The following is a 25,149-nucleotide window of genomic DNA, read 5'->3' as shown; positions in this document are numbered from 1 at the left end:
GACACCCTGGCTAATCAAAAACCTATCAGCCCCCGCTTTAAATACACTCAATGACTTGGCCTCCACAGCCACCTGTGGCAGTGAATTCCACAGATTCACCACCCTCTGGAGACTGTGAGTTGATAACATACTGTTTGTTAAGGTAGTTGAACCGTAGCGAGCAATTCATCAAAGAAATGACCAGAAGTCTTCGTAGATGTACAAAACCAACACGATATTGTATACTCGCAATCATTTGGCCACTTCTATTAAGATTAGCCCAAGTGTCAGAGTATCTTTGAACATTTGTTCCAGTATGGAGTTTGCTGGTTTAAGCATCGATTTCTCTCCTGTGAAACAATCTACAACATAGAACAGTAAAGCACAGGACAGGCCTTGCATCCAGGTGCCTATCTTAGAGTGCCTTAAGCACCAGTAATGTACCTGCCTCTACCATCACCCTGGCAATGTGTTCCCCTCACCCACCGCTCTCTGTGTAAGAGACCTACGTTTGGCATCTGCCCATACACACAAGAGAGTCTGCAAATCAGTGCAGAAGGAGCTCAGCAGGTCAGACAGCATCTGTGGAAAAAGTTAACTGTTGACGTTTCGGCCGGGACACTTCCTCAGGACTGAGAAGGAAGGGGGAAAATGCCAGAATAAAAAGGTGGGGGAAGGGGAAAGAGGCTAGCTGGAAGGTGACAGGTGAAGCCAGGTGGGTGGGAAAGGTGAAGGGCTGGAGAAAAAAGAGTCTGATAGGAGAGGGGAGTGGACCATAGGAGAAAGGGAAGGAGGAGCAGAATCAGGGGGAGGTGATAGGCAGGCAAGAAGAGGTAAAGGGCTACAGTGGGGAACAGAGGAAGGGGGGGGGGATTTGTTTACTGGAAAGAGAAATCGATATTCATGCTATCAGGAGGGTACCGAGATGGAATATAAGATTCTGCAGGTGCTGGAAATCCAGAGCAACACACACAAACTGGTGGAGGAACTCAGCAGGTCAGGCAGCATCTAGGGAGAGGGATATGGACATTGTGTAGGTGGAAGAGTAGCCTGGAGCTTAGAAGAATGGGGGGGGGGGTGTTTCATTGAAACCTATCAAATATTAAATGCCTAGACAAAGTGGATATGGAGAGGATGTTTCCAGTAGTGGAGGAGTCTAGGAGCAGAAATGAGAGAGGTACTATATTGTAACATACTGTATATGCACTTCAGTGAAAAACAAATTAGAAACATTGAACATTGCGGCACAATACAGGCCCTTCGGCTCAGATGTTGTGCAGACATTTTAACCTACTCCAAGATTAATCTAACCTTTCCTCCCATATAGCCATAAGACCATAAGATATAGGAGCAGAAGCAGGCCATTTGGCCCATCAAGTCTGCTCTGCCGTTCAATCATGGGCTGATCCAATTCTTCCAGTCATCCCCACTCCCCTGCCTTCTCCCCATACCCTTTGATGTCCTGGTTAATCAAGAACCCATCTAACTCTGCCTTTAATAACCCAATAACTTGGCCTCCACAGCCGCTCGTGGCAACAAATTCCACTGATTTACCACCCTCTGACTAAAGTAATTTCTCCGTATCTCTGTTCTTAATGGACGTCCTTCAATCCTGAAGTCGTGTCCTCTTGTCCTAGAAATAACCTTACCATATCTAATCTGTCAGGCCTCTTAACATTTGAAATGTTTCTATGAGATTCCCCCCTCATTCTCCTGAACTCCAGGGAATACAGCCCAAGAGCTGCCAGACGTTCCTCATACAGTAACCCTTTCATTCCTGGAATCATTCTTGTGAATTTTCTCTGAACCCTCTCAATGTCAGTATATCCTTTCCAAAATAAGGAGCCTGAAACTGCACACAATCCTCCAAGTGTGGTCTCACAAGTGTCTTATAGAGCCTCAACATCACATCCCTGCTCTTATATTCTATACCTCTAGAAATGAATGCCAACATTGCATTCACCTTCTTCACCACTGACTCAACCTGGAGGTTAACCTTTAGAGTATCCTGCACAAGGACTCCCAAGTCCCTTTGCATCTCTGCATTGTGAATTCTCTCCCCATCTAAATAATAATCTGCCCATTTATTTCTTCCACCAAAGTGCATGACCATACACTTTCCAACATTGTATTTCATTTGCCACTTCTTTGCCCATTCCTCTAAATTATCTAAGTCTCTCTGCAGGCTCTCTGTTTCCTCAACACTACCCACTCCTCCACCTATCTTTGTATCATCGGCAAATTTAGCCACAAATCTATTAATCCCATAGTCCAAATCATTGACATAAATTGTGAAAAGCAGCAGTCCCAACACCGACCGCTGTGGAACTCCACTGGTAACCGGCAGCCAGCCAGAATAGGATCCCTTTTTTCCTACTCTCTATTTTCTGCCGACCAGCCAATGCTCCGCCCATGCTAGTAACTCCCCTGTAATTCCATGGGCTCTTATCTTGTTAAGCAGCCTCATGCATGGCACCTTGTCAAAGGCCTTCTGAAAATCTAAGTACACCACACAAACTACATCTCCTTTGTCTACCCTGCTTGTAATTTCCTCAAAATATTGCAGTAGGTTAGTCAGGCAGGATTTTCCTTTATGAAACCATGCTGGCTTTGGCCTATCTTGTCATGTGCCTCCAGGTACTCCGTAATCTCATCCCTAACAATCGATTCCAACAAATTCCCAACCACTGACGTAGTTTCCTTTCTGCTGCCTCCCACCCTTCTTAAATAGTGGAGTAACATTTGCAATTTTCCTCAATTTTACATCCACCATGTAATAAGTTTTACTCTGAGGAGGTTTTTCTTTCACCAGAGGGTAGTGAACCTGTGGAATTCATTGTCACAGACGGCTGCGGAGGCCAAATCGTTGGGTATATTTAATGTGAAGGTAGGTTAGTAAGGGCATGCAAAGTTACATGGAGACGGCAGGAGAATGGGGTTGAAAGGGAAAATAAATTACCATGATTGAATGGTGAAGCAGCCTCGATGGGCAGAATGGCATAATTCTGCTCCTACATCTTATGGTCTTATGGAATCAAACAGAATACTTACAGGAGGTCCTGGGTCCCCCTTGGGCCCTGGCAAGCCTTCGGAATTCAGATAGTCCAGGAACTCTTCATAATCATAGTCGTAGTTTTCAATCTCGATGTCTTCTAAACTGCCAACAGCTGCCAAAGGCAGTGTAGAGAGAACATCGCCATTCCGGAAACTGTCCTGGTCTTGTGAGGATGGCTCCTTGGTCGCCCTGTACGAGGTTGAGTTGATCATCTGGATTTCCCCTGTAGTGGGTGTTGCATCACCTGCATGCCTCTCTGCCACCTCACCAGCCTCTGGGATTGAGAGGAACAACTCTTCAACATCAGGCAGGGTCCTCTCCCCCGTGACTTGGTCTCCAGCACCAGTTCCCTTCCTGCTGAGTGCCAATTTGGATTTAATGCTGAAGGACTCAAAGTTCGAGCTGGTGGTGGCCAGAACAGCGGTGGAGTCAACCTGGGTGTCCAGAGGTAGGCGCAGCCTTGAGGTTCCATTGAAATGCAGGGCTGGTGACATGGCAGTGGGCAGTAGACTGGAGAAGGCCAGCGGCGGCAACAAACTGGCTTCTGCTCTTTTTAACGATGTATTCCTGTACCGAACCTCTTGGGTACTCGCCACGGCCGATGTCAGGCATGGAGTTGTCGGTGCTTCTTTCCTTGGCACAGAGGTTGTGAACTGGGAGCTGAAACTGGCCCCTCCAACCAGTGTTGCAGCGATTGTGGGAGCCGGAGATCGGTAGGTATCAGCCTGACGACACTGCCTCTTTACGTAGTTGCAGTAGTTCATGGAGGCTTGTGCGCTCGGATAAACGTCAAGCTGGCATATGGTGCCTTCAAAAGGCACTGACCTCGGGCTCATCCTTCCCAATGTCAGCTGGCTGTTCGGAGAAAATTCCGGGAGCCTGATGGGTAATTCCTTGCGGACAGATTCAGCACCACAGTCAGAATAAAAGGAAGCGTATTTCCCATTGATTTCAATGGCGAACGTGTGCCACTGTCCATCATGGGCACTATATTCAAAATATACAGATGGCTTCTCAGCAATATACACAACTAATTTCCTGGGTAAAATTTGCACTCCAAATTGGAGTCTGTTTTTATTTTTAATGCTAAAGAGAAAGGCATTATTGACTCTGTGGGAGCGAAGACCCACAATGATAGTGAATTCATCTCCAATGTCCTGGGGCATGACGCTAGACGTAGGGGCCTTAATGTGCACAGCTCCTGACAGGATGATGCCCGTCCCGCTGGCTGTGACCCCTGGCGGTAACGACACTGATGTCCATGGTTGTTGAGGTGGTGTCGGCAAGGCTTTGATATCTCTGAGGCCGAGATTCTGAAGAATATCTATACCTAGAGGTGAAACAAAAGAAGTGGTATATCAATTCATTTTGTGGGCTTGTAATACAGATCGGGTTGACTGAAGCATTTAAAACTGAGGAACTTCTCGCAGAGAGAGGTATTAGTATATTATTGCCATGTGTACCAGATACAGTGAAAAGTTTGTCTTACATACTGTTGAAGATTAGCTTTATTTGTCACAAAACTTTGACAAACTTCCACAGATATGTAGTGGAGAGTATTTGACTGGCTACATCACAGTCTGGTATGGAAACACCAATGCTTTGAACATAAAATTTTGTGAAAGGTAGTGGATTTGATCCAGTACATCACGGGTTAAGCCCTCCTCACCAATGAGCACGTCCACATGGAATGCTGTCATCGGAAAGGATCATCCATCATCAGACATCCCCACCACCCAGGCATGCTCTTTTCCTGCTGCTGCCACCAGGTAGTAGGTACAAGAGCTTCAGGACTCACACCACTGGGGTCAAGAACAGCTACTACTCCCCAACCATCAAACTCTTGAATAAAGTGGATGACTGCATTCACTTGCCCATCCATTGAGATGTTCCCACAAGCAGTGATCTCACTTTAAGGACTCTTTGCCTCATTATCTCATGTTCTCGTTATTTATTGTTGTTTATTTATATTTGCATTTGCACAGTTTGTTGTCTTTTGCACTCTGGTTGATCTTTCATTGATCCTGTTATAGCTACAATCCTATAGATTTGCTGAGGATTCCCACAGACTTGGATATGGTGACAATTATGTACTTTGATAAAGAATTACTTTGAACTTTTGAATATGCATCAAGCATACAGAGAAATGCATCGTTTACGTCGACCACCAGCACAGTCTGAGGATGTGCTAGGGGCAGCCTGTAAATGTTGCAACACTTTCGGCGCCAAAATAGCAGGCTCGCAACTCACTAACATTGGCCTGTACATCTTTGAAATGAGGGAGGAAACAGGAGGACCCGGAGGAAATCCAGACAGACATTGGGAGAACTTGCATACACCTTACAGACAGCGGCGGGAATCGAACCTCAACCAGTGATCGCTGGCACCATTAAGCGACTGCACTAATCACTATGCTACTATGCCGCCCCTTTCATCTGTATGAACGCTACTGCTCCTGCAGATCAAATCATTACAGGTAGAATAAGATAAAAATTAATACAGAATAACGTGTAAAAGCAAACGGAAAGGTGCAGAGTAGGTAAGCAATAAAGTTTAAGACCATAACGAGGTAGATTGTGAGGTCAAGAACACTGTTCCTTCTAAGCTGTGCAGGCGCAAGGCCGCGCTGTAACTGAAATGCCCCCACGCACATAGCTTTTGTTGTCGTGCAGCTGGAATGGGACACAGCTAGAAAAAGTTTATGAAACATGGAAGATTTTCTTTGTTGTACTGTATTTCATTATACTCTTCAGTTAATAAATAAAATCGAAAGGATGTGAGTTTTCTTTATTCTTTCTAAATATTCATGGTATGCTTATTACAAAAAAAAGCATTTAAGTGCCTTGCTGTTTTCAGATCACGTAACAAGTAACAATTTCCTGCTCAGAGCAATGGTTGGTCTGCGCAGCTGTAAAATATTAGAGAGAACATTGGTCAGGAGTCCATCTTTTCATACAAGAGGTCTGTTCAGTCGTCTGATAACAGTGGATTCTATCCTATAATGGGGGGAGGAGAAGAGAGAATGTCTGGGGTGGGTGGGGTCTTTGATTTTGCTAGCTGCTTTACTGAGGCAGGCAGAAGTGTAGACAGAGTCCATGGAGGGGAGGATTTAAAGAGGGAAATGTATGTTTGACAATCAGGGGACCAAGGGTGATGGGAAACTGGCACTGGAGGAGAGATGAGAGCTGGGGTAGACAGGACATGCTATCCCTGACCAGAGTCTGCTAATATTTACAGCCCACAGAAGTGTCCTTCTTCCCTCTACAGATCTACAGATGAGCTGTGGTGATGGGGGATTCGTTGGTTAGAGGAAGAGATAGGATGTTCTGTGGACAAGATTCCCAGACAGTTTGTTGCTTCCCAAGTGCCAGGGTTAGGGACACCTCGGATCAAGTCCACAGCATTCTTACGCAGGGGAGTGAGCAGCCACAGGTCGTGATTCACATTGGTACCAGTGGGTGAGCGGGGGGTGGTGACGAGGTCCTACAAAGTGAGCTCAGGGAGTTAGGTGCTACGTTAAAGGGTGGGACCTCCAGGGTTGTGATCTCAGGATTGCTACCCATGCCATGAGGCCAGAAATAGGAAGATCACACAGCTTAATACATGGCTAAGGAGTTGGTACAGGAGGGAGGGATTCAGATTTTTCGAACATTGGGCTCTCTTCCACGGAAGGTGCGACTTATACAGAAGAGACGGTTTACACCAGAGTTGGAAGAGCACTAGTGGGAGGTTTGCTCGTGTTTGCTAGGTGGGAAGTTAAACTAGAGTTGCAGGGGGATGGGAACCAGAGCACCAGAGCAGATAGTGGAGTGGTTGTGGAGAAAGATAATGTCATGCCTACATGCAAAGTCAGGAATAAAAAGGTTGAGCGTGTTGGACTAGTGGGCCTGCTGTGTTCACCAGCAACTTTGATGTGTGTTGCTTGAATTTCCAGCATCTGCAGAATTCCTCGTGTTTACGTGGGACTAATGTCTTGAGTTGCGTATATTTCAATGCAAGTATTGTAGGAAAGGCGGATGAGCTCAGGGTATGAATCAGCACATGGAATTATGATGTGGTAGCCATTAGTGAGACTTGGTCGCAGGAGGGGCAGGACTGGCAGCTCAATGTTCCTTTGCATTAGACATGACAGAGCGGGAGGGATTAAAAGAGGAGGGGTGGTGTTATTAATCAGGGAAAATGTCATGGCAGTACTCACTCAGGACAGACCAGAGAACTTGTCGACTGAGGCTTTATGGATAGAAATGAGGAATAAGAAAGGTATGAACACATTAATGGGATTATATTATGGACCACCCAACAGTCAACAGGATTTAGAGGAGCAAATTTGCAGAGAGATCGCAAACTGTTGCAAGAAATAAGGTTGTGACAGTGGGTGATTTTAACTTTCCACGTATTGATCAGGGCTCCCATACTGTAAAAGATTTAGCTGGGATGGAGTTTATCAAATGTATTCAGGAAAATTTCCTTAATCAGTACATAGAAGTCTCAACTACAGAGAAAGCGATACTAGATCTTCTATTAGGGAATAACGAGACAGGGCAGATGACAGAACTTAGTGTTGAGGAACACTTTGCATCTAGTCATCATAATGCCATTAGTTCAAGATATTTATAGAAAAAGAGAGGTTTGGACCATGGGTTGAGATTCTAAATTAGAGGAAGGCCAATTTTGATGGCAGCAAAAATGATCTGGCAAGTGTGGATTGGGACAGGCTGCTTTCTGACAGAGGTGTTCTTGGAAAGTGGGAGCAACTCACACAAAATGCTGGAGGAACTCAGCTGGCCAGGCAGCATCTGTGGAAAAGGGAAAACGGTCAGGATCTTGAGTCCTGATGAATGGTCTCAGACCAAAACATTAACCGCTTACTCTTTTCCATAGGTGCTGCCTGGCCAGTTGAGTTTCTCCAGCATTTTGTGTGCGTTGCTTTGGATTTCCAGCATCTCCAGATCTTCTTCTGTTGGCAAGTGGGAGGCCTTCAAAAATGAAACAGTTTGTATGTTATTGTCAGAATAAAAAACAAGGATAACAGGTTTATGGAACCTTGGTTTTCAAGAGATATTGAAGCACTGGTTGAGAAAAAGATGGAGGTGCAGAGCATGTATAGACAGATAGGAACACATGAGATACTTGAAGAGTATAAGAAATGCAAGAGAACACTTAAGAAGGAAATTAGGAGAGTTAAAAGGCATGAGTTTGCTCTAGTAGACAAGGTGCAGAAGAATCCTAAGGGCTTCTACAGACAGATATATTGAGAACATAAGGATAGCAAAGGATAAAATTTGCCCTCTGGAGTGGTAATCTATGCGTGGAGCCAAAAAAGGAGATCTTAAATGGATTTTTGAAAGAAGGGAACTCAACACTCAAACCTGTGCCAATTCTATTATAGATAGGGTCAGTGGAAGGTACAGCACCGAAACAGGCCCTTTGGCCCATCGAGTCCATGCTGACAATCAACCACCTATTGACACAAATCCTACACTGATCCTATTTCATTCTCCCCACAACCCCATCAGCTCACCCCAGGTTCCACCCTTCACCAACACACTGGGGACAATTCACAGCGGACGTCTTGCGGACATGGGAGGGAACTGGAGCACCAGGGGACGGAAACCCACGTGGTCACTGGGAGAACGTGAAAACTCCATGCAGACATTGCCAGAGGTCAGGATTGAACCTGAGTCTCCGGAGACGTGAGGCAGCAGGTATAGATTGAATAGATCTGAAGGACAACTTTCGGTCCATACACAGAATGAACTGCCAGAGGTTGTTGAGGCAGGTACAATAACAAATTTAAAAGGCACTTGAATATGATTAGGAAAGGATACGGAGGTTCATTAAGGTTATTACAGCTAGGGGTAAGAAGGGGACAAGCTCCCACTACCTATTAAATGCTCACAATGCTGTGCATCTCAAATAGCCTCCGACAACCAAGTCCAGCTCCTGGCCTTCACGTGTAGCTTAGCTACTAAGCCTGACAGAACCATTTTACTGACAGAAGGAGGGGCAAGGGTGGGTTACTGGCACCTTAAAACCAGTCACTTCGGGCAGATAGAGCTCATCAGCTGTGGTTGGCAGCTCATCTTGGAGCAGGAAAACTCTGATCTCAAACCTCCGCTGCCTTGCGCCTATACCCACTCACGAGGAAGACTTCAGGAGTAAATTCTGAGCAAACATCCAGATCTTGAATCCCTGATGGCATCCGATGTTGACTTCAACACTCATGCAATGCTGTGGTGCAAAACTGTATGGGTCTCTGCCATTCCTTTGGATTCATCAGCTGTGTGGAGAGGGGGAACCTGCTGCACGGGCAACAAGTTACTCTCCATATCGTACTGACCTCACTTGCACATCAACTTTGACGTAGGCAGCTAGGACACAACATCCATGGTTGACTCCAACCTACTAGATGATATATGCCAAAAGTGGGCAAATGTGACTTGTTTCAATGGGAATCTTAGTGGGCATGGGCCAGTTGGGCAGAAGGGCCTGTTTCTATACTGTGTGGCTCTTTGAATCTGCCCACTGGATCCTGTGCCACACACTTAATAATGGGGCAAAATTAAAAACTAATCGGGGGATTGACTTCAACAGCCGTGAGCAGATATCCCACCACTCCCTGAAGTTCCGGGAGTCTCCCGCATACTAATAGTGGCTCCCTGATGCCCGCAAATTATATAAAATGTCCCGGAAATCAATTTTTTTGAAAGAGAGCGAGCGTGCGCGAGAGCGCAAGCAAGAGAGAGAGCAAGAGCGCGCCATGGCAGGGTGTTCCAAAAAAAGAAAATATAAAACGTACGTCACCCCAGACTACTCTAAAGTGTACCCCTGCCTAATAGGGGTCAAAAATAATGACAGTGTTGCTCACTGCACTGTTTGCAACAGTGACTTTTCTATTGCCCATGGTGGGTTAAGACTGTAAAAGACGCGTTGAGGTGAGTTTAACAGGTGTCATTCGTTCATTAGCATAGCTAATGTTACTTAAACTAGCTGGCCAGCTGCTAAGGAGCTACTCTATTGCAGACGTGAACCTCTCCCGAAAGTTCTGGGAGTCTCCCACAAATTGATGGTGTTACCTCCCTGAAATGAGTTTTTGCAGGGTGGAATGTCTGCGTGAGGTAATGTTGCAGCTCTCTAAAACCCTGGTTGCACCACACTTGGGAGTACTGTGTTCAATTCTGCTCACCTCGTTATAGGAGGGATGTGGAGAGGGGCAGAGGAGATTTACCTGGATGCAGAGGAGATTTACCATTCTGGATTAGAGAGAATGTTTTATGTGGGCGGGTTGAGTGAGCTAGGGCTTTTCTTTCTGGAGTGAAGGAGGATGAGAGGTGACATGATAGAGATGTACAAGGTGATAAGAGGAACTGGTAGATTGGACAGACAGAGACTTTTTTCCAGGATGGCAATGGCTAATAAAAGGGGGCATAATTTTAATGTGATTGGAGGAAAGTACAAAGGGATGTCAGAGGTAGGATATTTTAATATACACAAAATGGTAAGTGTGCGGAATGCCTCGCCAGGTATCGTGATAGAGGTGGATACGTTCGGGATATTTAAGAGACTTTTAGATGGGTAACATGGATGATGGAAAAATGGAGAGTTATGTGGGAAGGATTAGTTTGATTTTAGAGTGGGCTAAAAGGTTGGTACAACATTGAGGGCTGAAGAGCCTGTAATGTGCTGTACTGTTTTGTGTCCTACGTCTTTGGAAAGGGAGGCTAGGGGGCGCTATGGTAACATAGCAGCTAGCAGGACGCTCTTACAGCCCGGGGCGATCCCGAGTTTGGAGTTCAATGTCAGTGTCTTCTGTAAGGAGTTTGTATGTTCTCCCTGCGAACCGTGTGGGTTTCCTCCAGCTACTCCGGTTTCATCCCACCGTCCAAAGTAATGGCTCATCATAAATTGCCTTGTGATCAGACTTGTGTTAAATAAAAGTATCGCTGGACGGTGAGGCTTCTTGGGCCAGAAGGGCCTGTTCTGTGCCGAACCTCTGAGTAAACAAACAAACAAGTAAATAAATGTCTCGAGAGGTAGTTTTCTCAACAGGACAGTGAGCGATTTGAAAAGCAGGTGAGAATGCTGGAATTTGATTAGTGCGGACCAGGTGTCAGCGTGAGTTCAGTGAGCATGGGTGCTGGTTGTTTGATCAAAATACCGAGTACAGGTCCCTTTGTTTGCGCTAAATTGCAATAAGTGATTGATGGCCCTGTCTCCTGTGTGACTCACCAAAAAATGACGGCAAGATTATGGCAGCTGCCTGGATGATTCACGGCCCAGGCACTGACATGACAGCACTAGACAGCTCTGCTACCCCCACAAAACTGGTTTGGCCACCTTTCAGCTTCTTCGACAGGCCTACAAGCTGCCATGAGCAGCTTATGTTCGGTACAGCTTCTATAAGCACACCAACACCACGTCGAACACAACTGCTCGGTATGAAAGATCCATCAAACCAAATACTTTCTCATAAACAAGAGATTCTGCAGATACTGGAAATACAGAGCAACACACACAAAACGCTGGAAGAACTCGGCAGCATTAATGGAAGTGTATAAACAGTTAACGTTTCACCCCTGGAAAGGAAGGGAAATGAGGTGGGGGAGGGGAAGGAGGACATATTCTCCTTGCAAGTAATCTCTCTCTCCTGGCACATACTCCTGCAAGCAACCAAAATGCTATACCTGCCCATTTACCTTCTCCCTTAACTCCATTCAGGGCCCCCAACAGTCCTTCCAGATAAGACAACACTTCACCTGTGAATCTGTTGTGTTCATCTATTGTACACTGTGCTCCCAAAGTGGCCTCCTCTGTATCGGTGAAACCCAGCATAAATTGAGGGACTGATTTGTCGAGCACCTCCGCTCCATCTGCCACAAGCGGAATTTCCCAGTGGCCCCAAGCATTTTAATTCCTCTCCCCATTCCCATTCCGACATGCCAGACCATGGACTCCTCTCTTGCAATGATGAGGCCACTCTCAAGGTGCAGCACCTCATGTTCCGTCTTGGCAGACTCCAACCTGATGACATGAACATTGGGTTCTCCTTCCAGTAAATTTTATCTCCCTCCCCTTTCCCTCTTTGCTATTCCCCACTCTGGCCTCTTACCTCTTCTCCTCAGCTGCTGATCACCTTGCACTGATGCCCCTCCTCTCCTTTCTCTCACGGTCTGCACTCCTCTCCGATCAGAATCCTCTCCTCCGACCCTTCACCTTTCCTACACACCTGGCTTCACCTTCTCGCTTGCCCACTTTCTCCTCCCGCCCTCCACCTTTTTATTCTGGCATCTTCCCCCTTCCTTTCCAGACCTGAATAAGGGTCTCAGCCCAAAATGTCGACTGTTTATCAACTTCCATAGATGCTGCCTGACCTGCTGAGTTCCTCCAGCGTTGTGTGTGTGTTGCTCTGGAAAGAGGATGAGCTAAGATGTGATGAGTGAAGTTCGGTGGATGGGGGAAGGATATGAAGTAAGAAGCTGTGAGCTGATGGCTGGAAAGGTAAGGGGCTGGAGAGGAAGGAATCTGATAGGAGGGGAGAGTGGGCCATTGGAGAAAGGGAAGGAGGAGGGGACCCAGGGGGAGGTCAGCTGAAGAGGTAAGTGGCCAGAGTGAAGAATTGAAGAAGAGGGAGGGGAACAGGTGAGAAAAACTGAAAGTTGGAGAAAACATCCTCTCAGATCCTTTCTCAGCCTTGCAGTTGGCACACTCAATGCCGAAGGACCAATGCTTCCACAGAGAGTGGTCGAGGAAAGGAGTGTTTTACAGCCAAGCTGGAAATGAGAGAATTATGACAGGCTGTTTGTCCACAAACATGCATCCAAAATGGTGGGCATACCACGCTGTTGCATAGACACTTGTGGGCGGCCCCCAGCCAATCTCTAGGTGTGTTCAAAGTAAATGATCATAGTTCCTATAAACGTCACCATATACAGTACACTATGATTCACCTTAGAAACCATAGAAAAACTACAGCACAGAAACAGGCCTTTTGGCCCTTCTTGGCTGTGCCGAACCATTTTCTGCCTAGTCCCACTGACCTGCACACGGACCATATCCCTCCATACACCTCCCATCCATGTATCTGTCCAATTTATTCTTAAATGTTAAAAAAGAACTCACATTTACCACCTCGTCTGGCAGCTCATTCCATACTCCCTCCAATCTCTGTGTGAAGAAGCCCCCGCTAATGTTCCCTTTAAACTTTTCCCCCTCACCCTAAACCCATGTCCTCTGGTTTTTTTCTCCCCTTGGCTCAGTGGAAAAAACATGCGTGCATTCACTCTATCTATACCCATCATAATTTTATATACCTCCATCAAATCTCCCCTCATTCTTCTACGCTCCAGGGAATAAAGTCCTAACCTATTCAACCTTTCTCTGTAACTAAGTTTCTCAAGTCCCGGCAACATCCTTGTAAACCTTCTCTGCACTCTTTCAACCTTATTTATATCCTTCCTGTAATTTGGTGACCAAAACTGAACACAATACTCCAGATTCGGCCTTACCAATGCCTTATACAACCTCATCATAACATTCCAGCTCTTATACACAATACCTTGATTAATAAAGGCCAATGTACCAATGTACTCTTTACGACCCTATCTACCTGTGACGCCACTTTTAGGGAATTTTGTATCTGTATTCCCAGATCCCTCTGTTCTATTGCACTCCTCAGTGCCTTCCCATTAACCCTGTATGTTCTACCTTGGTTTGTCCTTCCAACGTGCAATACCTCACACTTGTGTGTATTAAACTCCATCTGCCATTTTTCAGCCCATTTTTCCAGCTGGTCCAAGTCCCTCTGCAGGCTCTGAAAACCTTCCTCACTGTCTACTACCCCTCCAATCTTTGTATCATCAGCAAATTTGCTGATCTAATTTACCACATTATCATCCAGATCATTGATATAGATGACAAATAACAATGGACCCAGCACTGATCCCTGTGGCACACCACTAGTCACAGGCCTCCACTCGGAGAAGCAATTCTCTACTACCACTCTTTGGCTTCTTCCATTGAGCCAATGTCTAATCCAATTGACCACCTCTCCATGTGTACCTAGCGACTGAATTTTCCTAACTAACCTCCCATGCGGGACCTTGTCAAAGGCCTTACTGAAGTCCATGTAGACAATATCCACTGCCTTCCCTTCATCCACTTTCCTGGTAACCTCCTCGAAAAGCTCCAATAGATTAGTCAAACATGACCTACCACGCACAAAGCCATGTTGACTCTCCCTAATAAGTCCCTGTCTATCCAAATGCTTGTAGATTCTGTCTCTTAGTACTCCCTCCAATAACTTAACTACTACCGACATTAAATTTACCGGCCTATAATTTCCCAGATTACTTTTCGATCCTTTTTTAAACAACGGAACAACATGAGCCACTCTCCAATCCTCCGGCACCTCACCTGTAGACAGTGACATTTTAAATATTTCTGCCAGGGCCCCTGCAATTTCAACACTAATCTCCTTCAAGGTCCGAGGGAACACCCTGTCAGGTCCCGGGGATTTATCCACTTTAATTTTCCTCAAGTCAGCAAGCACCTCCTCCTTTTCAATCTGTACAGCTTCCATGATCTCACTACTTGATTCCCTTAATTCCACAGAGTTCATGCCAGTTTCCTTAGTAAATACAGACGCAAAAAATCTATTTAAGATCTCCCCCATTTTCTTTGGTTCCGCACAAAGCCGACCACTCTGATCTTCAAGAGGACCAATTTTATCCCTTACAATCCTTTTGCTCTTAATATACCTGTAAAAGCTCTTGGGATTATCCTTCACCTTGACTGCCAAGGCAACCTCATATCTTCTTTTAGCCCTCCTGATTTCTTTCTTAAGTATTTTCTTGCACTTCTTATAGTCCTCAAGCACCTTATTTACTCCCTGTTTCCTATACACATCATACAATTCCCTCTTCTTCTTTATCAGAGTTGCAATATCCCTTGAGAACCAAGGTTCCTTATTCCTATTCACTTTGCCTTTAATCTGACAGGAACATACAAACTCTGCACTCTCAAAACTTCTCCTTTGAAGGCTTCCCACCTATCGATCACACCTTTGCCAGAGAACAACCTGTCCCAATCCACGCTTTTTAGATCCTTTCTCATTTCTTCAAATTTGGCCTTCTTCCAGTTCAGAACCTCAACCCTAGGACCAGATCTATCCTTGTCCATGATCAAGTTGAAACTAATGGTGTTATGATCACTGGAACCAAAGTGCTATCCTACACAGACTTCCGTCACTTGTCCTAACTCGTTTCCTAACAGGAGATCCAATATTGCATCCCCTCTAGTTGGTCCCTCTATATATTGATTTAGAAAACTTTCCTGAACACATTTTAGAAACTCTAAACCATCTAGACCCCTAACAGTATGGGAGACCCAATCAATATATGGAAAATTAAAATCCACTACCACCACAACTTTATGTTTCTTTCTTGCATGAAATACAACAGATGCAATGAAAAACTACACATAAAAACAGGAAAATGTCCAGAAGATAAACTGTGCAATGTAAGGGGCGTTGAAACTAAAACCTGGCTGAGGGTATAAAAAGCAATACCTTTTCACTTTAGAAATGGAGAAATGTCTACAGAACAGAGTGATACGGCCGCTGCCTGGGGATCGCCAGGGCATGCCTGGAGCTAGAACTGTAAGCAAACTATTAATGGTGCACTACTGAATAGGCGGTTGGGCACCTGGGAAACCCGAGAAAGGTACTGCCAGCATTCAAAGTAGCCCCTCAGCACCACAGGTCATGACTGCTACAAGTACTGCTCAGGACTCACTCAGACAGGTGACAGAAGGAAGGCGCGCATGAAATGGTGATTAGGAGTAAACACATTCATAATGCGTATTTACTACCGAGTAACGGAACTTGAGACAGACATGGCAGCATACAGGCCAAACTTCATCAATGGTTTATAGAATGTCTATGTAACTCTTCAGAAAGCCACAATACTAAACACTACTAGAATAGCCTGAAGGTTCCTAGCAATTGACAAATAAGCGTGCTTGGCTGTGCCCGTATCTCAGGTTTTACCAGCTTGAGCTGGGAAGTAACAATAATGCGTACTGAGAACATGAGTTGCAGAGAGCTTGAAAGTGAGCCCTGAGTCTGTAGAATCAGTTCAGTGTTGAGGTGAGTGAAGTCATCCACCCAGCTTCAGGAGTGTGATGGTTGAAGGGTCGTAACTGTTCCTGAACCTGGTGCTGTGGGACCTAAGACTCCTGTACCTGCTGTAGTGAGAAGACAGCAGGGCCTGGATCAAGGGGGTGCTTGATGCTGGATGCTGCTTTCTTGGCACGGTGCCACTTCAAGATGTTGCACACTCTGTTACACTGAGGTTGAAAGAGACTTAAATCACACACAAGTGCAGTCCAGCGCACAGCGAGTAAACCCACTGTCTCATAGCCCGAGAGACCTACGTTCAGTCCTGACCTCCAGCACTGTCGGTGTGGAGTTTGCATGTCTTAGCTGTGACAGCATGGGATTCCCGCTCCCCCCCCCCACCCTCGGGTGCTCTGGTTCTCTCCCACATCTCAAAGACGCGCAGCTTGGAGGGTTAATTGGCTGCCGGGATTGTCCCCTGTCGTGTGGGTGAAATCTGCCCCTAGTGCAGGAGCATCTAGAAGGCCAGGAGCAGGGAGAGAGTCCGGAGTCACAGAGATACAGATTAAAGATTAGCTTCATTTGTCACACATATGCCAAAATATTGAGATACACAGTGAAATTTGTCGTTTGTATCAACAGTCAACACAGTCTGATTGTGTGCTGGGGATAATGCAAGTGTCACCATATTTCTGGCACCAACATCACACGTCCGCAAGTCACTAACTCTCATCTGTAAACCTTTGGGATGTGCAAGGAAACCGGAGTACCCAAAGGAAACCTACACAGTTACTGGGAGAATCTACAAATCCCTTGGCAAACCTTCTTTTGGGAACCCCCTTTCAAATCGATAAAAAAGGTTCTTTTTCTATTTTTCAAATGAATATTTTACATAATCTTTATGAAACACTTCCTTTACTAATCCTGTGTCAGAATTACTTAACCATGTAACCACAAACAGAATATCACAGGCAGCGGACAAAATGCCCCAGATAATGGAAGTATCCCTGACGTATGTGAGATTATGGCTGTTTGTGTGCTGTTTGTCCCACTCCCATCAGGGAAGAAGCTACGTAGCATCCACACCAGTACCACCAGACTCAAAAACAGTTACTTTCCCCAGCAGTAAGGCTGATCAACACCCCCACCCTCCACACCCCCAACCACCACTACTTTATCATTTCCTGTCAGTCACCTTGTGTACAGACACTCCTGTGCCTAGTGTCACTTTATGGACACTAATGTATAGAAGCTAACTTATGTATTTATATTTATTGCGTTTTTTTTATAATTATTGTGTTCTTTATCTTATTGTGTTTTTTTGTATTGCAGCAGATCCAGAGTAATAATTATTTCAGTCTCCTTTACACTTTTGTACAGGAAATGATAGAAACATAGAAAACCTACAGCACAATACAGGCCCTTTGGTCCACAGAGTTGTGCCGAACATGTCCCTACCTTAGAAATGACTAGGCTTACCTATAGTCCTCTATTTTTCTAAGCTCCATGTACCTATCTAAAAGTCTCTTAAAAGACCCTATCATATCCACCTCCACCACCATTGCCAGCAGCCCATTCCACGCACTCACCACTCTGAGTAAAAAACTTACCCTGGACATCTCCTCTGTACCTACTCCCCAGCACCTTAAACCTGTATCCTCTTGTGGCAACCATTTCAGCCCCGGGAAAAAGCCTCTGACTATCCACACGATCAATGCCTCCCATCATCTTATACACAACTACCTTGTTAAACAATCTTGAGTTATTTCATGATCAAACACAAATTAGTGAGATTCTACCTTCTAGCTCATTAACCATGTTAGTTTGAACTAGCACTATCTCTACTCCCCTTTCTTGAATAATGGAACAACATCCGCAACCCTCCAATCCACCGGAACCTCTCCCATCCCCATTGATGATGCAAAGATCATCGCCAGAGGCTCAGCAATCTCCTCCCTCACCTCCCACAGTGGCCTGAGGTACATCTCGTCCAGTCCCGGTGACTTATCCAACTTGATGTTTTCCTAAAGCTCCAGCACATCTGCTTTCTTAATATCTACATGCTCAAGCTTTTCAGTCTGCTGCAAGTCATACCTACAATCACCAAGATCCTTTTCTGTAGTGAATACTGAAGCAAAGTATTCATTAAGTACCTCCGCTATCTCCTCTGGTTCCATACACACTTTTCTGCTGTCACACTTGATTGGTCCTATTCTCTCACATCTTATCCTCTTGCTCTTCACATACTTGTAGAATGCCTTGAGGTTTTCCTTAATCCTGTCCGCCAAGGCCTTCTCATGGCCCCTTCTGGCTCTCCTAATTTCATTCTTAAGCTCCTTCTTGCTAGCCTTATAATCTTCTAGATTCCTATCATTACCTAGTTTTTTGAACTTTTGGTAAGCTTTTCTTTTTTACTTGACTAGATTTTTCTTTTTCTTTTTTCTTTTTTTCTCTTTCTTTTTTTCTTGACTAGATTTTCTACAAGTCTTTGTACACTATGGTTCCTGTACCCTACCAATCTTTCCCTGTCTCCCTGTTCCCTGTGGTAACTGACCAATTTACCACAGCAAATTTCTATAATGTAAACGCATATGGTGGATAAAGTTGATCCCTGATGTTGAAACCCGATCCTTGTTTTAACCTGATCCAATCTGTATCACAATTCGGCCACAGATAGACCCAAGCCCGGCTGCGAAAGGAGGCCATCTTGTAGAAAGCCAGTTCTACAGAAATGCCAACAGAAGCTCCAAAGACCCCATCCCTGGGGCAGGAAGGAGAAGATGGGCCACACCTTGAAAGACTGAAGAACTGGCCCCGGACCTTTCGAAGCTGCTGTCAGTAAAGGCTTACGAAGGAGAATAATCCTTATTGAAGCAATTACACTTGGGACGGAGGTTGGTTCTGTTGTATGCACAGTCTGTTGCAAACATGTTAAAAAAGAATCAACAAAGGGAATCTGGAAGCTAATTAGGATGATGTCATTGTTTCCACAACCTCACCAATGTTTAAATCATAGTCCCTGTAAAATTCAAACAAGCAACTAGACTGGCATTGGAATGCTTGGATTTGCCTTAACCTGGTTTACACACACAAACCCAGAACTAACTTTACACAAAATGCTGGAGGAACTCAGCAGGTCGGGCAGCATCTATTGAGATGAAGAAACATTCAGGACTGGAGAGGAAGGGGGAAGACAGAAACATAGAAACATAGAAAACCTACAGCACAATACAGGCCCTTTGGCCCACAATGCTGTGCGGAACATGTCCTTACCTTAGAAATTACCTAGGGTTACCTATAGCCCTCTATTTTTCCAAGCTTCATGTAGCCATCCAGGAGTCCCTTTAAAGACCCTATCGTATCCACCTCCACCACCATCACCGGCAGCCCATTCCACACACTCACCACTCTCTGCATAAAAAACTTAGGCCTAACATCTCCTCTGTACCTACTTCCAAGCACCTTAAAACTGTGCCCTCTCATGCTAGCCATTCCAGCCCTGGGAAAAAGCCTCTGACTATCCACACGATCAATGCCTCTCATCATCTGATACACAAGAATAAGATGCCAGAATAGGAAGGTGGGAGGAGGGAGAGTTCATACTGGCAGGTGATTGAGGAATCGGGGAGCAGCAGAGATCAGAGAGGGGAGTAGGGGTGCTGGGTCCACGGTGGGGACATCCATCTACTCCAACTGCACCATCCAAGCCCACAAACCCCTCACAACAAGGACAAGGGCGGTGAGTGTCTCTGCAGGACCTGTTGTCTGGATCATTTTGCAGTCAGCAACATGGCAAAAATCATCAGTCGACTTAATATCTGTCGCTTTCCCCCAAGCAACTGAGGCTGAGGGGAGAGCTGATAGAAGTTTACATTATGAGAGGTATAGATAGCCAGTTTCCAGATTCAGAATCCGGTTTATTATTTTATATTGTTATTTTATGTTATTCAGAGATACTGCACAGGAAAACCCATGCACTCACCAACCCCAGAGCTAACCCAGCCTAGCCACAGGAGGGTGGTGGGGTGTAAATACATTACGTCTCTACCAAAGGAAGTGAAAGGCTCCTTCCCTCTGCCAGTCTGCAGGTCTCCCTTGGGCAAGGTGTAGCATCTGCTTAGCCCCTCGATCAGGGCCACGTGAAGCCATGGGAGCCGGTGCAGATCGCCAGTCCTGGTTACGTGACCACTGATGCCAGGCAGACAATCTCTGAAGAGTATTGGTAATGGCTGGGGCCACCCGTCTTGTGAAGACACTGCCCAGAAGAAGCCAATGGCAAACCACTTCTGCAGAAAAAATTGCCAAGGACAATCATGGTCATAGAAAGACCACGATTGCCCACATCGTACAACAGGGCATGTAACAAACAAACAAACAATTTAATCACAGGACTGTTTACAATGACCAGTTAACCACTAACTGACACGTCTTTGGACTGTGGGAGCAACCCGGGAATTCTACAAGGAAGACATACAAGCTCCTTACAGACAACATCAGAGTTGAGCTTCAAATTGCAATGCTTCTAGCTGTAATCGTGTCACACTAAATGCTACATTACCATAGTGACCCTATGTTATCACTGACATATTGTCGTGAATTATGTTGTTTTGTGGCAGCAGTACAGTGCAATACAGTCCAGATTCTTTCCTCAGGACTGAAATGCCCAGTACCAGAGGGTGAATATTTGAGATGAGAGAGTGAAAGTTCAAAGCAGATGGGAAGGCGGACATTTGTGGGCGTCTGGAATGTGCAGCCTGGGGCGTGGTAGAGGACGTTAGAGACGTTTACGAGGTCTTTGACAGACACGTGTACGTGCAGTGTATGGAGTGATGCAGATGTAGTATAATGAAAAAGGATTAGGTGTCATTAGCACAAGAAGTTGGGAACAGCATTGTGGGCCGAATGGCCTCCATTGAAGATTAAAGATACGCTGTAATTGTCAATGTACATCAAAGGTACAGTGAAAAGCGTCGCTTTGTGTCAAATCAAATCAGTGAGGATGTGCTGGGGGCAGCCTGCGAGTGTCGCCTTGCTTCCGGCACCAGCAGAGCATGCCCACAACTCACTGAACCGAACCCACACGTCTTTGAAACGTGGGAGGAAACCAGGGCACGTCTACTGACAGGAGAAAGGGTAAGGGTGGGTCACTGCCACCTTAAAACCAGGCGCTTTGGGCAGATGAGGCTCAACAGCTCAGGTTGGCAGCTCATCGAGAGGAAAGAACCCTCTGCTGCTTTGTGGTTATACCCTTTCGGGGGAAAGGCTTTGGGAGTAAACCCCGAGGGAAATGTCCAGAGCTGGAGTCCCTGAGGCAGTCCTACATCGAGTTCAACACTGACTGGCATCTCCTGCGAAGCCGCTGCTGGCAACCTGTATCAGTCTCTGCCGTTTCTTTGGGTTCATCAGCTGTGTGGAGACGGGCAGCAGCTTGCTCTCCATATCGTACTGCCTGGCTTGCATATCACGTAGACAGAAAGGACACAACATCCATGGCTGGCCTCAACCAATAGAGGTCTCAGCTTCATCATCATCATCATCACATCCCCCTCTATTGGTCTCTAATCTCTCTATAATTCAATCATTCCTTCTATCATCCTCCTCTCTATCTCCACTACATCCCACTCTGCTCCAGGACAATGGGTACACCTGTTTAATTATTGCTTTCATTCCTTTGGTCATTTCTGACCTGACCATTTTCAAACAATTAGACAGCCCTGCCAAGAGTGTCATTCTGACGGCTGTCAAGGTAATTGAAACCAGAAGCAGAGAGAAGCAGATGTTGTGGACGAAGTTAAAGGCACGGGCAGGTCTGCATTTTACACCTGAAGCACCTGCGCCGCTGGCGGACGTTCCGGAAACATCTCCAGCCCAGGTGTTTCATCATTCCACGTGTTGATCAGAGGGCTGGCAGTGGAGGGTGATTATAGAAACACTGAGAGTTAATTAAATACGGTTGTCACCCTCCTGACTTTAAGAAGCTGTTGAAAGTTCAAGCCTTTTTTTTCCTTTCCTGTTAATACGGTCCAAATCTTCAAGAGCCCAGAACTGGCCAGGCAAGCACAGTGTGACTCCTCTCATTGTTATTAGAGTGCAGATGCAAGGCAGTGTCGGAGATTCAGAAAGCTGCTAGATTTCTCAGTGCTAATGAATGGTTCCCTCATCTGAAATGTTAACTCCCTCTGACTCTCTCTCTCTCTCTCTCTCTCTCTCTCTCTCTCTCTGGCTATGGTGCAGGTCAATAGTAACAGGCAGAATAACAGTTCAGCATGAACTGAATGTGCTGTTGTGCTCTGTAACTATGACACTCACTCGTTCCTTCCTTCTCCCCCTTCCTCCCCTTCTCTCTCTGCCTCTTTCTACCTCTGCATCCCCGTCTCTCTCTCTCTCTCTCTCTCTCTGCCTCCCTCTCTCTCTCTCTACCTCACTCTCTCTTTCTACCTCCGTCTCTCTGCCCCCTCTCTCTTTGCTCCTTCTCTTTCCCTCTCTCTCTGCCCCACTGCCACTCTCTATCTCTCTCTCTCTTCTCTCACTGCCTCTCTAACTTGAAGGAAAAGATGGAGAGACTGAAATGCAAGTCTAACTTAGGTTTTAGGTAAAGTGAGATGTGCATGTATCACGTGGTTGCGTGATGACCTATGCCATTTTAGGTACAACCCACAATGCATTATGTAAACAACAAAGAATGTGTAATCAAACAATACTGTATATTTACAATATTACACAAATATCACCAAAATATTAAATACACAACACTCCCTGCCCTCTTGGTCCCCCTCTCTCTCTTTGCCTCTCTCTCTCTCTCTCTCTCTCTCTCTCTCTCTCTTCATCAGCACTTGGAGCTATGATGTTGTGGCCATTACAGAGACTTGGATGGTGCAGGGGCAGGAATGGCTACTTCAAGTGCCAGGAGTTGGATGTTTCAGAAAGGACAGGGAGGGAGGCAAAAGAGGTGGGGGCATGGTACTGTTGATCAGAGATAGTCTCATGGCTACAGAAAAGGAGGAAGCCATGGAGGGATTGTCTACGGAGTCTCTGTGGATGGAAGTTAGGAATAGGAAGGGGTCAATATGTTATATATCCCGTGAGCATGATGTAATTATATTCTGAGCATTATGTCATTATCTCCTGATGGGCATGATGTAATTGTCTCATGACCAGGGGGTGATGTTATGTTATGTGATGGCATGTTCCCAACAAAAGCTCACCAATGTGACGCAGTTCTCATTTTTATTTTGAGGTAACATTGTTACCAGCAGTTTCGCCAATCGCTGCCAGTTTTTGTTTGTTGCACCTTTGTTTTCCTTTACAGTCCAGTATCGGAGAATGAAGACATTATCAGAGTTACCTGAGCAAAGGACTGGGTAAAGTTAATGTCATTCAGCTTCTTGGGAATGATCGACCTTTTTAATCTTCGTTCGGGAATTGTGGCATGCACATTTGAGTAAAACCCCTGCAAGGTTGGGAAGGTTTGTGCAGTGACCACCCTCCAGTCAAAAAGGTCAGTTCCTGTATTTCTTCGTGATTCCTTCGGACAAGGCATCTCTTGGCTGAGATCGACAGATTCGTTATTACTTCGAAGGAATCGTTGCTTTGGGGAAGTCTCTCCTTAATGACTGTATAAATCACATGGACTTTTGAATTTACCACTTTAAGTCTGTGCTTGGATGAGAACTCGTTAACTATAGTTTATAAGTTTGACTGTTTGTACGATATAGTCGCCTAACTGTTAACTTCTGGTTAAGTTAGTCGTTCGTTTACTTTTCGATGTTTTGAGCAGAGGTTAATAAATATCGTTGTTTGTTTATAAACCCTGACTCATTTAATAACCATGGTTGCTGGACACGTGACAAATAATTCTACTGGATGTTTTTTATAGACCTCCCAATAGTAACACGGACATTGAGGAGCAGATAGGGAGTCAGATTCTGGAAAGGTGTAATAACAACTGGGTTGTTGCAGTGGGAGATTTTAATTTCCCAAATATAGATTGGCATTTCCCTAGAGTGAGGTGTTTAGATGGGGTGGGGTTTATTAGGTGTGTTCAGAAAGGTTTCTTGACACAATATGTAGATAAGCCTATAAGAGGAGAGGCTGTACTTGATCAGGTATTGGGAAATGAGTCTGGTCAGGTGTCAGGTCTCTCAGTGGGAGAGCATTTTGGAGATAGTGATCACAATTCTATCTCCTTTACCATAGTATTGGAGAGGGGTAGGAACAGACAAGTTAGGGAAATGTTTAATTGGAGTAAGGGGAAATATGAGGCTATCAGGCAGGAATTTGGAAGCATAAATTGGAAACAGATGTTCTCAGGGAAACGTACTGAAGAAATGTGGAAAATGTTCAGGGGATATTTGCGGGGATTCTGTGTAGATACACTCCAATAAGACAGGGAAAGGTTGGTAGGGTCCAGGAACCATGGTGTACAAAGGCTATTGTAAATCTAGTCAAGAAGAAAAGAAGAGCTTACCAAAGGTTCAAAAAACTAGGTAATGATGGAGATCTAGATGATGATATGGCTAGCAGGAAGGAGCTTAAGAATGAAATTAGGAGAACCAGAAGAGGCCATGAGAAGGCATTGGTGGACAGGATTAAGGAAAACCTTAAGGCATTCTGCAAGTATGTGAAGAGCAAGAGGATATGACGTGAGAGAATAGGACCGATCAAGTGTGACAGTGGAAAAGTGTGTATGGAACCAGAGGAGATGGCAGAGGTACTTAATGAATACTTTGCTTCAGTATTCACTATGGAAAAGGATCTTGGAGATTGTAGGGATGACTTGCAGCGGACTGAAAAGCTTGAGCATGTAGATATTAAGAAAGAGGATGTGCTGGAGCTTCTGGAAAGCATCAAGTTGGATGAGCCCCCAGGACAGGATGGGATGTACCCCAGACTACTGTAGGAAGTGAAGGAGGAGATTGCTGAGCCTCTGATGATGATCTTTGCATCATCAATGAGGACGGGAGAGGTTCCAGAGGATTGGAGGATTGCGGATGTTGTTCCT

General features: G+C 45.4%; 1 protein-coding gene across 1 annotated transcript in view; it reads right to left on the bottom strand.

The window, feature by feature from the left end:
- Positions 1-25,149, bottom strand: part of LOC140206426 (uncharacterized) — a 620,054-nt gene that overhangs the window by 345,464 nt on the left and 249,441 nt on the right. The window contains exon 4 of the mRNA XM_072274794.1: positions 3,031-4,364. Within this exon, the coding sequence (XP_072130895.1) occupies positions 3,031-4,364 (1,334 nt within the window). The remainder of the gene's footprint in view (positions 1-3,030; positions 4,365-25,149) is intronic.

This window comes from Mobula birostris, chromosome 12 (assembly GCF_030028105.1).
Source record: "Mobula birostris isolate sMobBir1 chromosome 12, sMobBir1.hap1, whole genome shotgun sequence".
Lineage (NCBI taxonomy): Eukaryota > Metazoa > Chordata > Chondrichthyes > Myliobatiformes > Myliobatidae > Mobula > Mobula birostris.
The sequence above is the reverse complement of the archived record's forward strand: the minus strand, read 5'-3'. Positions and strand labels throughout refer to the sequence as shown.